This window comes from Eretmochelys imbricata, chromosome 19, assembly GCF_965152235.1.
Source record: "Eretmochelys imbricata isolate rEreImb1 chromosome 19, rEreImb1.hap1, whole genome shotgun sequence".
Lineage (NCBI taxonomy): Eukaryota > Metazoa > Chordata > Testudines > Cheloniidae > Eretmochelys > Eretmochelys imbricata.
In genome coordinates this window covers 6,676,352-6,690,258 of record NC_135590.1, presented here as the reverse complement: position 1 = coordinate 6,690,258, position 13,907 = coordinate 6,676,352, and the positions used below count along the sequence as shown (strand labels likewise).

Here is a 13,907-nt window from a genome sequence, read left to right as displayed (position 1 = left end):
CCTCTGTAAGGGCCTTACCTTCCTTTCAACTTTAAAAAAAAAAATGTTTAAGGTATCTTAATTCTCCAGATGCCCCTTTGATGAATGGCTTGGTCTGTTTGCCATGGTATCCCCCTGCCTTACATTTTACGCTGAGCACTAGAGAGGCATTTCTTTTTGCTGTTCTCATGCTGCACTATCCTCATTGCAACTGGGGTGTGCACCTTGGTTTGGATTTCCACTGGAGAACTTAGTAGGTCAAGTCTCTCTCATTGCTTAGAAAGTTGTTTGTCTTTCCTGAAGTTGATTATCTTCAATCTGCTACTTAATTAGGAGGCAGTTGACTCCTGCTATAATTGGAAGAGGAAAAAATGGTGTCAGGTCTAGGAATGTTTTGCTGTAGTTCAACTGAACACTAGAAACAAATGAGATGAGTGGGTTATTGTGCTTGATTCAATTCCAGGACTCCTACTTGCTATTTTGTCAGATTTTTCTGCACCTCACACAGGTTCATAAACTAGCATTTCCCTGCATGGGGAGCAATCTCTTCCACTGGCAAGCCTACTAGTGATAATGGGTCATAATTAATCCTCTTACCTTTCTTTCATTTATCCCAGTGGTTCTTGAACTTTTGTACTGGTGACCCCTTTCACCCAGTGAGCCTCTGAGTAGACCCCCTTATAAATTTTTAAAATATCTTTAACACCATTATAAATGGTGGAGGCTGACAGCTCATAACCTCTGATGTAATAACCTATGACCCCTGGAGGGATCTCAAGCCCTAGTTTGAGAACACCTGATTTACCCCTTTGTCAATTAATTTGAAGCAGGATGTGGGCATCTCTCCATTTCCAAGGGATGCAAGTGACTACAACCCATAATGTATGGTGAGCTTGTGAACATTAGCCTGCAAGTCTCCCTGTAGGTCTGCAGTACTCAAAATGGCTGCCACACAGCTATTCAGTACTGGGGCAGTTAACCCTAGAGCAATTCATACTGTTGCATGTGTAAGAGCATATGTTGTAGAATGATTCCTACTAGATAAGTGCAGCTGTGCCCATTTCCATGGACCTGCAGTATGTGATAGCTTTAATTCTGCCAGACAGTATGGACAACAGCTGTGCTGAAGGTACCAGTTTCATAACCCAATCTCATGCAGTGGAGATGAGCCTCAATTTGGGAGCATCCCCCTTGGCATACTGTGACTTGAGCTAGAATCTAGTTACAAGATTGGTCACATTTAGCCTCATAGCACTGATGGTGAATGCTCTACCATAGAATAGTTAATGGTGTAAAGTACTTTGCCATACATAGATGCTATAGTAGAATCAAGTTATTACAGGCAAGAATACCCCTTTAGCAGGAGAGGCCTATAAGTACACATTTCCCCAGTGCACTGTCATTGACTGGGAGACCTCAGAGAAGACATATCTCAAAGTTTATTTAAAAGGACCCCAGAATGATAGGTACAGACTACAGCCCCAGTATAATCCTGTAAAGTGAGCCTTTAAAAGGTGTAACCATGTCATGTCATTATTGCTCCTGTCCACTGGTGTCTTACAGAAGAAGCCTGGCCCCTTGTTAAGGGAATGGAGAAGACTTCACTTGTTCAGTTTCCAGCTGTACTACAGGCTCCTAGGTGAGTTTGGACAAGCCACCTAATCTGTGCTTGAATTCTGACTAAAATATTTACTCCCTACCTCAATGGCTCTAGATTAAATTACCAAGCACTCCCCCTCTCCCAGGTGATCAGCCATGCATGTCACATCCCCAGTGAAGTCATTACAGGCTATCAAGCCAGGTGGTCTGTTAGAATTAGCTTATTACCTGAAGCTAACTCTAATGTGGTGTGCACCTCAGACTGGAGTTTAAAGATGATCAATAAGGCGTAGAGGCCATCCAAGTAAAGGATTCCATGTAGGGAGCAGAGTCAGGCTCACACAACATGCAAGAAAGTTAAACACAAAATGGGGCAAACTGGGACAGACCCTGCAGAACAGGGTGTAGCTTGTCCAGCTTTTGATGTGCTGAAGTCAACTGAGTGCTAGTACAGTTAGGAATAAAGTGATTAAGTGCACCCATTAGGCTAAATAAGCAACCACCAGCATCCATATCCCAGACAAAGAGTCAACAAGTATACCCAGAAAGGGGTTACCATTTATTCCTTTCAAATGTTACAAGGAAACCCAGAAAATTCTTTTTTTTTAGAGTTAGAAAATTGCAAATCAAATGTTTTGGCCATTAAAAATTATTTACAGAAGAAAAAACTTCACATTATACAGCTTGTACTCTCCCTCCCCCACCCCAGAAAAGTTACCCCTTAGAAGTAAAATTAAGCACAGCGGACTTACAAGCTTTATGGTTTTAAGCCAATAGTAAGACATTATAAAAAAAACTAACCAGATTAGCTTTTAAACTGTTGGTTTCTATAAAAAGCCCCAAATACTTTAAATGAAGTCAGAACGAGGAATTTAAACCAAGAAAAAGAATCCATTGAACAGTCAGTGGCTTATTGGACTTTGAAAGCTGCATGGAGGATTAGTGGAAAAGAGACAGTAGGTCACAGCAGGGAGCCCAGAGTTTGGTGTAATAGATGGAGCCTGACTAGATTCCAGTTATGTCCAGGATCGTCTTCCTCCAGTTTTAAAGGATTCAGGCAAACTAGTCCCAAGTTGTGGTGGTGGGAATCCAGACCAGTTTTCTAAAGGTGAGCTGCATGGAGGGGGAGGGACAAATAATTCAGGCATTTTAATTTTAGGTGTCAGTTCTACTTTGACCATACAGGTGTGTGGGCAAGGCAGCAAGTCAGTGTTATTGGGATGAAGAGGATGGCACAAAAAGTCTTTAATTTATGACAATGTCAGGTGGGCTCTACTCTTCCTTCTGTAGAGTTGCTGCAGGTGTTGTACTGGCCTCAGACTCCACAGGTTTTGAGGACTCCTCTGGCTGAGCTGTAGCCTCCTGGCTTTCTCCCAGCTGCTGCTCCTGCTCCTCTTTCTCCTTGGTTTCCCCTGCTTCTGCATCTTCCCTTTTAGGCTCTGCTTCCTGCTGCCCCTCAGCAGCAGGAGCAGACAGGCTGCTGTCCACTGCAGCAGCTTTCTCCTCAGCTTTCCCTTCTTGTGTTGTACTGGTCTGCTCAGTTTCATTAGTGGAGCAGGTAGGGTTCTCCTCTCCTTTGGCTTCTGCTTTGGCCTGGTCATCTGTGGGAGAGGACACAGCAGAATCCCCAGCCTCTTTCTTGTTCTTCCTGAAGGAGATCCCACTCAGCTTGAAGGACTTCTTGAAAGAGAACTTCTTCTTCTTCTTGGGGGTCTCCTTGCAGGCTGCAGCGCCATCAGGCTTGGCCTCCCCACCTTCAGCAGCTGGGGCTGGCTCAATGGCATCGCCACTGCCAGACTCTGCCTTGGCCTCATCTTGGACTGGCTCAGCAGATCCATTGCCATTCAGTGGTGGGGCTTCTCCATCAGCCTTGGGTGAGACATCCCCATTTATCTTCACATGGCCGTTCTCCTAACGGAAGAGAGAACCATAACATATTAGATAGACCCTGGAGATCCAGAATACCACCACTTCCCCCAGTGACTTTAACTAGTAGGATTAAAATGTGTTTTCACCTCCCAGAGATGAGTTCGTGTTGGCTGTAAAACCCAATTCTTGCTTCCTGATCAGTTCAGGTCAGGAGCATGCCCCATGATATGCTGACTAGCCAGCTCATCAGTCTCCCCTGCCACAGAGCAGGGAGAGGAGTGGAAGTATTTCCCAGTGGCTAATGCATAAGGCTGGAGCTAAGTTCTTTTCCCACAGAGTTCAGGCAAACGAGCCTGGGCTCCTGCTGCAGTCCAGGGGGGTCTATTGCTGACCAGGCATGGTGTGGGGGGAAGGAGGCACAACTGGCAGACAGGGAGGCATGTGCTGTGGGGAGTGCAGACACAACCCTCTAACTGGAAAACCCCATAGCCTAACGGAGCGGCCGTGCCCGGCCATTAACAGCGCTGGAGAGCCCGGCAGAAGCTCAGTCCCAGCTGGTGCGTTGCCAGCGCAGGTGAGCCATGCCCCCAATACGCGCGGCGGGGGGTTCGCCTAAGAGGAGCCGCTCCTTCGCCGCCACCAGCTGGCGCCGGCGCTCCATCGCCAGAGCCCGGGCAGGGGCGGGGAGCTGGCTGCTGCTGGAGGCATTGTTGCACGGTGCAAGCAAGGGGGGGGGGCCGCTGAGCCGTGATTTACACCACCACCCTTGCCCCATGTCGGCTTTCCATTCCACAGTCACCCTGCCCCGCCCTGGGGGGAGCCAGCCCCGCCTCCCCCCCCCCCCCCGGATAAGGCGACACGGGGGTGGAGGGGGGTCTCAGCGCCCAGGGAAGAAAAACCCGCAGTGATTCGAATTGCAAAGGTCCTTCCCCGCGGCTTCTGCCCCCTTGCCCGCCTCCAGAATGCGCCCTAGTGAACGCCCCCCTGGGACCCGTGGGATCCCCTGGGGCTTCGGCCACGGATTTATTTGGGGTGGGGGCAGAGGAACGCAGCCGCCGGGCCCCCCCCCACACTCCCTTTAACTGGAGACGCTGAGAAAAGGCACGAGAAGGTCTCGCCCCTCCAAACCCGACACCCCGAGCCGCCGGCGGGAGCTCGCCGGGGCTCGCCCTGGAATGCGGCCATCGCCCTGCCCCGCCCCCGCGCGCTGGACCCGGATCCTTCCTTTGTTTTTCCTCCACGCACTCGGGGCTGCCCAGGGGTTTGCCGGGGCTGGAGCGCCAAACAAAGGCAGCCCACGCCGCGGTCTCCAGCCGGACCCAGGGCAGGGGGGACAGGCGGCGGGGAGATTATGGCAGTAAAATGCCATGGGGGTGGGTGGGGTTAAATGGAGATTTGCAGGGGGGGTCCGCACCCCGCCTTCCCCCATGTTTGGGGCACGACCCCCCCCAGAAAGGCGGGTTTCGAGGGGGGGGCTCAGTCGCAGGGGCAGACCAGGAGCCCTGCTTTCCAAGCAGAGAAGGGGGGGGACATCGCCTGATTCGCCTCCGCAGAGCGGGAGGGGCCCCTCCCCAAATCCGGGGCGGGGGGGGAGAAGGGGCGAAGACTTTCCAGTAGCCCACCCCTAGCCATTCCAGGGGGCTTAAACCTCCCCCACGGGGAGCCCCCCCCCGACTTATACCGGAGGGGGGGGAAGGGAACAAAGCAAAGATCCTTTTAACGCCCCCTTCCCCGAGCCGGACAGAGACACCCACCTGGCCGTTTGATTTGGAGGGAGACACCGCCGCACGCTCGGCCGGTTTCTGAGCCATCACGTCTCCTTTGGCGGCCTTGGAGCCCTGGCTTCCCATGGCGGCTGGAGGGCAACCGAGAGGCAGGCAATCAGCGAAGACCGTTTAAGCGCCTCAAATCCTGAGACGGGGCGAGTGGGGGCGGGCGGGCAGAGCCACTCCCCGCTTGCCCCAAACTGCTGGGCAAAAAAGTCCTGGCTGGGCAAAAAGCAAAGCGACAAATCCGAGGAGCGAGGGAGACGCGCCCCCAAAGCCGGGAGACCAGCTCGGCGTCCTCCCCCAGCCGCCCAGCGCGGTCTGCCGGCTGCTCGCACAGCGGGGTCCCAGCCGGGGCTCGGCAGCCAGCTCCGCGCCCTGCAGCCGGACAGACTCAGTCTCACTAGGCGCCTCCCCGCCCCCAGCGCCGGCTAATAAGCGCGCAAAAGCCAGGGGCGTGTCGGGCATTTAAATCCCCGCCCAATGGCCGGCGCGGGGTGGGGACAGGCGGGAGCTGCGCTTCCTCCCCCCCCCCGCCCCCCCTTGCAATGGGGAGCACGCTGGGGCTGGGGGAGGCAAAAGGGGGCAGATCCGCCATTTACACACACGCCCCGCAGCGTTTGCAAAGGGGGAGGTTTACAGGGGTGGCTTGCATGGGGGGATGACTTAGAGGGAGTGCTAGGTGCGTGTCTGGGGGGGAAAGGCAAGAGGGGCCGCTGCATCTTTCCAGCCCTGCTCAGTTCTTACTGGGAGGCTATCTTCTATTGGCTTCCCGGCTGGCTTGGCTGGAGGGAGCAGTGAAGGGTCTGGCAAGACTTCGGAGCATCAAGGGAGGCTCTCGTGGCGGGGGGGAGGGAAGAGATTGGCGTGGCAATCAGACTGTTGCCCCCCCCTTTCCCCACCTGCAGTGTGAAAGTAAAATTGGCTGGAAACAGAAGTGGAACCGACCAGTCTGTTTTCACTCTACCAGGTGAGTCAAAGCCAGAAATAAACACATACAGGGTGGGAAATGAACTGGATGGTTGCCCTGGTTTTGGTTTTCCAGTTAGTCCAGCTGCTTAAAAATCACCCTTCTGTCTGAAGTTTGTACGGTGTGGTCTTACAAATCAATTCCCCCCCCCCACACACACACACACTTAAAATGTCTAAAGCTCCAAGAAGTCATTTTCTCCATTTCCTCCTCACTTTGTCTGTGTTACCTTAGAGACTAACCAATTTATCTGAGCATAAGCTTATTTATGTAGCTCATGAAAGCTTATGCTCAAATAAATTGGTTAGTCTCTAAGGTGCCACAAGTCCTCCTTTTGTTTTTGCGAATACAGACTAACACGGCTGTTACTCTGAAATTTGTCTGTGTTGTGCATTTGACAGCACTTTGTGTCAAGTCAGTTCCCCTGTTCCTTGGGTTTCCCCTTGCTGTTGGTGTGGGACTTTCATGCAAAAACAGGGGAGAGAAAGATCTTTAGGAAAAAAGAAAAGGAGTACTTGTGGCACCTTAGAGACTAACCAATTTATTTGAGCATCCGATGAAGTGAGCTGTAGATCACAAAAGCTCATGCTCAGATAAATTGGTTAGTCTCTAAGGTGCCACAAGTACTCCTTTTCTTTTTGCGAATACAGACTAACACGGCTGTTACGCTGAAACCTATCTTTAGGAAAATGTCATTGTAAAACCACAACAATTTCAAGGCAGATGTGGCACCTGAAACGGCCTCAAGCTCCTTTTTTAACATGTGACTAGATTTCAAGCGGACGGTGTCCCTATAATAGGGAGAGGGGGGTGGCTCTCACGCAGAGGAGAATTTGCTTTCAGAACCTATCCATGGGCTCCATTTTCGTAAGGGCCATGCACATACAGCTCCCGTTAATGGCAGCTGGAGTTGTTTGCGCTCAGCGTTGCTGAAACTCAGGCCCGGATGATGTTTAACCTGGCGGTGTCTGTTCTGATACATCAATAATTTCATACGTAGGCCTTGGTCCTGCTCGTCCTTGCCCATGGCACAGTAGGGACGCCAAAGATTTCATGACCCTGGGAAGCTAGCACGTGGGCACACGTAAGGGCATTGTGGTCCATATGCGTCTGCTGCTGTAGCAAAGGGATGGGGTACAGCTGGAGAATGGGTATGTCTAAGGAGACATGATTTGAACTGTGGTCTTCATCATTTGAATAAGGTCCTTGGCTACTGGCTCTCCACGTTGCCCTCGTTTGTGCTATGATGTGGGTTGCACAGCAGTGTTTCATTCCTGCAGGACTGGGGTCCCCTTTGCTCCCATCCTGTTCATCACCTCTTACCTTGGGCTTATAGGTGCATCGCTCCTCCCCAGCCCCTGGTTACCCTGCCGTCTTGGGAGTCAGTGGGCTTGAGGTTCAATGCAAACCGTGAATGCTTGGCTTTAACTGCCCTTATGTAGCTTCCCAGGAGCGCAACCGCCTAGCGCACCCAGCTGCGGCCTGCACAAAGCAGTGTAGGATCAAGGCCAGCAGCATCTAGGATGGAAAACAATGGGTTGTTGTGTTTGTTTTACCAACAAGGTCATGTTTTGTCTTTCCCCTGCTGGAGCAATATTTCTGTGTTAATTATATTGGGCCACATTGTCCTTATTGACTCTTGGTTTATAGTTGATAAAGCCTTTGAATGGCTGCCATGTGGCTTCTTATTTGTCTTCCTGATCTTTAATCCATATCTCAAATCTGGAGTTGCCCAATTGGCCACAAGGATTGCAAAGGAGCCACTGAGGATTTACAGGAGTTAAAAAATTTTATTAAGATAATATTAAAGTAACGATAACGGTACAGAGTTTAAGCATAGAAGTTTCTGGTTATCAGGGAATAAGGTACAGATTATCAAGGGGTGCAAAATTCGGTTTAGGAATTGGTGTCATAAGGAATACATAATCTGCAATCTCCCCGATTGGGGGTAAAAGTTTAATGGGCCAAAGTACATGCATGCTTTCAGAATTAGCACATGTAGCCAGGCCCCTGTTTGCTGGAAAGAGGTGAGTGGGTCTAGTGAATCCATACACTGTGTTGAGTAAACACACTGTAATGTTCGAGTTCAGCATGAAAGATTTGGTTCTTAAACAAAGAACTTGAGAGCAAACCCCCTCCCTCCCCTTTATCTGCTGGGACACAAAGAGAAAACAGCCCGGGAGTTGGATGTTACAGTTGTTGCTCTTTTCTGCAAAAGCAGGCATCAGTCTTGTTTGATGTTTTCTGGCTTTGGTCAGTTTTAGTGCAATCCATAATGTTATTAAACCATAGCTAATTAATTTTCTTTTTGAGCGGTTGGAGTGACTTTGCAGTCCTGCTCATGAAAGGGGACCATCTTGACAGCCGTGGAGACTAATTGTCTTCTGTTTATCTACAAAACAGGTACAGCATGGGGAACTGCACAGCCGGCTTCCCCCATAGCACATCACCAATATGTCTCTCCCCATAACTGAAGTAGAGATAGGAGAATCCAGACTTTGGAGTCCATTCGTTCCTTGGCCTCTCTCCTGACGCTGCCAACGTGGAGACCAACGGCAGTGCCAGGTTCTGTGGAATCGACTGAGAAACCACCGAATAATCGTTTGACGGTCCTATCTTCGCTATACCTAGAACCTCGGTAAGCATGAGTAATCTTTGACATGCACAATCATGCAGGGCTACAACTGATCCCATTCAGAATGCCCCACCTCAAGTGCGTCCAGTCTTTGGGCCTCTCCAGACCAGCAGCCTCACCTTGTTGGTACTGGTGCATTCTGGGAAAATGAGGACACTATGGTTATCCCATGCTTCAGCTACCCGTGCAAAGGGTAGAGTGCTGTAGGGTGTTTTTCACCAGGTGTGATACGCTTTCCAATGTCCCCCTTGTCCAGAGATCTGAGAGACAGGAGAACTGGCCAACCCAGTTCCACAGACAGGGGTGTATGGGGCTGGATACCCAGCAGAAGAACTGTGTCTGATCCCAAATACAGCCTGTTTGTTATGTTAATGAAAGCCCAGTTCCAGGGCATGGTCCAAATGCATTCTCCACATGGTTAGGATCTACGTATATGAGCTATGTTGTTTGAAGACCCAGACTGGGTGCGAGTTATAACATCACTTACAGTTCATAGTCCACCTTTCTGGGTCACCACTAAACTCAGCTGGGTTTGAAACTGGCATAGAATTAATGGCTCCAATCTCCTGAGCAGTCTAGCCTCCCCTACCCGTGTGGGGTGGTTCTTGTAGCAGATTGTTACTTCCGCACCTAGCATGACTGTCTGTCTGTCATGCAAAACCTATACAAACCTGTGCATATCTCTCTGGCGATAGCAAGTTCGTGGCAGAGGGTCTGGGGATTCTGAAAATGCAACTACAGTCATAGACCGAAAAGCCAAAGCCAGGGCTGGAAACAGGCATGGGAAGAAAATGTCCATCAAACTAGCTGGATTTCCCTATGCTGGCCAATGCTCGGCTTTTCCAGTGTTTGCGGAGATAAAGTGGTGTCCTGTCCTATGTGTGCGGTTTAGTTTAGTCTGCATTAGGTTATCATTTTGCTGGGGGGGACGGGACACAAAAACCTTCATCTTCCTACGAGCATGCCCCGTAGCAGCAAGCTCCGTGGAGTGGTTGTAGTCTCCCTGACACCACGCTCTCTGGAACTGCTCCGTGTAGGATATTATGTCTCATCTACTCCAGTGAAAGTCTTGGGCTGTCTTTGCCAGTCTGTCAGAGCCGGGTTTTGCTGCCGAATGCATTAATGTATGGGATCAGTGGAGCGGGAGCGCTGGCTGTGTGTTATCAAACACAATCTATGCACCCTTCTCCCCTGTGGCTGTTTGCTAGGCAGGGATTTTCCTCCGTGAAGGAACAGGCTGATATTATATGGATGACGGGGCTTGTTTATTGGAAAGAGGGGATTTTGGTGGGGGGATAAGAGGGAAACCTGCTCCACCAAAGCTGCCCTGGGCACATTGTGCAGCTGCATTGATGCTACCCAGCCTGTCTCGCCAGATCTTTGATAGCCGAGTTTTCCGTCTGTGATTCCCCCATGCAGAACCTATCTCTCTTTCATTTTGCTTGAGGGGGGAAAGCGCTTGATACCCCGCTGCTCTCCTGCCACAGCAATCATGGGCCAGAGCTGAAGTGATGGGAGGCAGACGTGATGTTTCTAAAGGGCGAACCGTAGCATGATGAGACAGGTCAAGATGCAGACCTGCAGGGGAGAGGGAAAAAAGGCCCTTTTTTTCATCATAAGAAATACGATAAATCTTGCTGGTGTTTCTGTAGCTTTCATCCCAAAAGATCCCCAGTCACCTACTCTTTCTTGATCCCTGTCCTCTAAACCCCAGGTCTTCTGTGAGGACACCAAGGAATGTGTTTGTAAATAGAGGAAGTCCCCTCTAGGTTTCCATGTGTGCCCGGTTTTCTAAGGCTTTGTGAACACTACTGAATGTCTATCCTTTATCCAGAACTAGTCCTAGCAATGGTGGACATGCTGGATTAGAACAGGAGCAGGCCTGTTTACCTCTGTGTCAGGAAACCCCGCTGTGGTGTAGATGTTCTGATCCTCAACCCAGATGTGCATGGGATTCTGGGGGCAATAGTCCATCTGTGCAGATCTGGGACCTTTCAACTGTACACTTTTTTGGCGGGGGAGGGACTGTCTGGGTTTCTGTTTTGTACCTTGCTGGTACAAGGCAAATGATAAGTGACAAATCTCTTCGCGCGTGTAAACACAATACCACTGAAGTGCAGCTACTTCTGGGGTGGAGGTCAGCAGCAGCACAGCACCCTGAACAACAGTGGGGTTTACATTGTAAATTGAAAAAAATCCTCTTGTCTAAAAAGCGTGATTCTATACAATTACTGTAATAAATGAAGCAGGAGAGAAGATGGATGAGCACAAAAGGCCTCCATGGAAAACTCACTGAAGTCAATAGAGTCTTTCCATTGACTTCAGCAAGCTTTGGATAAGCTCCCATTTGCAAAACTCCTCGGGATTTCTATGGTGCAGGAAAAGCAGAGACTCGCAGTCTATCTGCTTTTCTACCAGACCGCCAGATGAGTCTGGCTGCTTTTCTGAGTACTGTCTGCAGTGTTGTTGTAGCTGCATTGGTCTCGGGATATGAGAGAGACAAGATGGGTGAGATAATATCTTTTACGGAACCAACTACTCCTGCTGGTGAAAGCAACAAGCCTTCAGGTTCCGCAGAGTTGAAGAACCCGAAGAAGAGCTCAAAGAAGAGCTCTGTGTAAGCTGGTTAGCTTGTCTCTTTCACCAGCAGAAGTTGGTCCAGTAAAAGGTTACCTCACCTACCTTGTCATTCCTCATACTGATCATTCCTAAAAGACCTCATGGAAGCCTGCATGGATCTGTTGATTTCCACTTTCAGAGCCTAGTTAAGAAGATGACGATGATGAATTTATGTTTCAGAGTAGCAGCCCTGTTAGTCTGTGTCCGCAAAAAGTAAAGGATGACTTGTGGCACCTTAGAGACTAACAAATTTATTATGTGTTAAGTGCCAACAGCCTGCAAGACACAGAAGCAAAGATTGTCCCTGCCTGGAGGAGCTTAGAATCTAAGCTAATAAGCAACACACCCTGACCCTCCCACCTTTGTTATTCCTTCAGTTTGCATGTAAGAATTAGTTTGGTTAGTTATTCATTTATATAGAGCTATTCACAAGTGTCTTATCATGGCTAGTGGATCTTGACCAAGTTAGCAGCTCCCCCTCCCCACCCCCCAGCACAAACAGTGACACTCAGAATAAAAGAGAGAGCCTTTCATGTAGCTTTGAAAATAGCAATGGTATTAACTAACAGCAGGGAGAGACTGGCCAAAGCTGCGCTACTTTGAATAGGCCATTGGGAAAGGATGGATTGTAACAGCTTCTGACACCGGCATAGCAAGAACGTGGAGAACAGCTCCTTCAAACACCCCTTGGCCCTTTCAGAGTCTTTGCCCAGCTACTAAATCCATATTTAGGCCTTGCCTGCTCTCCAAAGCTGTACCATTTTCAATATAGTTAAAGGATAGTTAACTCCGTCCACACTGTACCGCTTTAGCTCAGAGGAAAGTTGTTTATACTGGTATAGTTCCAAGGAGGAAGAATACGCTATATGGGTATAAGGCACCCTAGCCCTATATGAGAGCTAGGTACTATTATTATACTGGTGTAACTGCATCCACACTAGGGGTCGTATATCTGTAAAAAAAAAAAAAAAAAATCACAATCCTACCGACATAGCTATTCCAGTGCAAAAACTATGTGTGGACCAGAATACCTAGATAATAGACCTGATGTTCAGACATCTTAAGCACTCAGCAGCTCTCACTGACTATGACAGGTCTGGTTGTCATCATGCCCACTGCTTGTGTGAATGACCGAATGGCCGGGTAATAGTGTGAGAGTAATGAGGGCAGTGTAGATTGGAAGGTAAAGAGTGGACGGAGTAAATGGGAGAGCAGCCAGGAGGCGACTGCAGCAATTAGTGAATTACACCCATGCAACCCCCTAGACTTCAAAGCGCTGTTGGTATTTGTAGAAGAGGCATAGGAACAGAAAGTGACTTACCAAGAGTCTGTGGTGGATCTGGGTCTAGAACGCAGTGTCCTGATTCCTGGTCCCATGCCTGACCCACTGGAACAGGTGCCATGCTGTATAAGGTACTGTAGCGACTGGGATGGGGTGGTGAAATTAAGAGCAGACTGTTGCCCATTCAACACTAGCGTGAGTGGGAACTGTCACCTCAATGAATGATGAGTTACTGAGCGGTGTCTGCATGGTGCTGCTCGGGAAAGTTAAGCCAGATTAATTTAAGGTGTGAATTTAAAATGCATTAGTTAAACCCCTGTGTGGATGCTCAGAAGCAAAGCGGTTTAGTTTGCTTTAGCTCAATTCACTTCCAAAGTGGAAGAGAATGTCCACACAGGGGTGTAATGTGCGTTAGCTAATGCACTTTAAATACACACCATTAGCTAATTCAGTTTAACTTTCCTGAATGCTGAGCATCTCTGTGTAGACATGCCCAGATTGGCCATACAGCGGGGTGGGTGTAGGTGCCACCTAGAGAGAGGGAGTGAGCGAATCAAACCAGTAGAAAAACTTCCATTTCCAGCACCTGGTTGTGAGGTCATTGTCTGCTGGAGTCACTAAAACGCTCAGCCTGGCACTAGCCATGGACCAAACCCTGCTGAAGCCTTGCACCTTGCAGGCCTGTGACATGGCTCAGGAATGTGGTTAAAACGTAATTCTATCCTCTACCCTGCAGGTCTGAACTGTGCTTTAACCATATTGTACCTGGCTCCTGCCACACCATTTGTACAGCGTAGGCTTCTACAAGGATGCATTTGTAGAGATGTGCTTTCTTTGATGGGATCGCTCCGTTTCTTCCCAGTCAGGGTGGCTGGATATTGCTTGGAATGAGCTAGTCGGGTATAATGAAGCAGGGCCAAAAATCACCATAAGTGCCGAGGTGTGGAGCCTGAGATGCGTGTGGGTTCACATGAGAAAGATCTATTGATTATATAGTGGAGATGGGCCTGAGCAATTGTCTGACACCCACACGGATAGAATGGGCCCTGGGTCCAAGCCAACCCTAATTTTGGAAAACCAAAGCCTGAATAATAAGATTTTGCTCAGCCAGCCCCAGCTTTGTCCCTCTCCCCTATACAGTGTTGGGTTACTCAGTGCAGCTGCAGCATTTGACTAGAGACTCAAGAG

The 13,907-nt window shown here is 49.3% G+C and overlaps 1 protein-coding gene across 1 annotated transcript; it reads right to left on the bottom strand.

Annotated features, from left to right (window-relative positions):
* Window positions 1–2,116: 2,116 nt before the first annotated feature.
* MARCKSL1 (MARCKS like 1) lies at window positions 2,117–5,605 on the bottom strand. Its single transcript, XM_077837818.1, has 2 exons — window positions 5,202–5,605; window positions 2,117–3,489 (listed from the first exon to the last, which is right to left on the bottom strand). Exons 1-2 carry the CDS (start codon window positions 5,295–5,297, stop codon window positions 2,851–2,853), a joined length of 735 nt encoding a protein of 244 aa, XP_077693944.1. The 5' UTR covers window positions 5,298–5,605; the 3' UTR covers window positions 2,117–2,850.
* Between the last annotated feature and the right edge of the window lie 8,302 nt (window positions 5,606–13,907).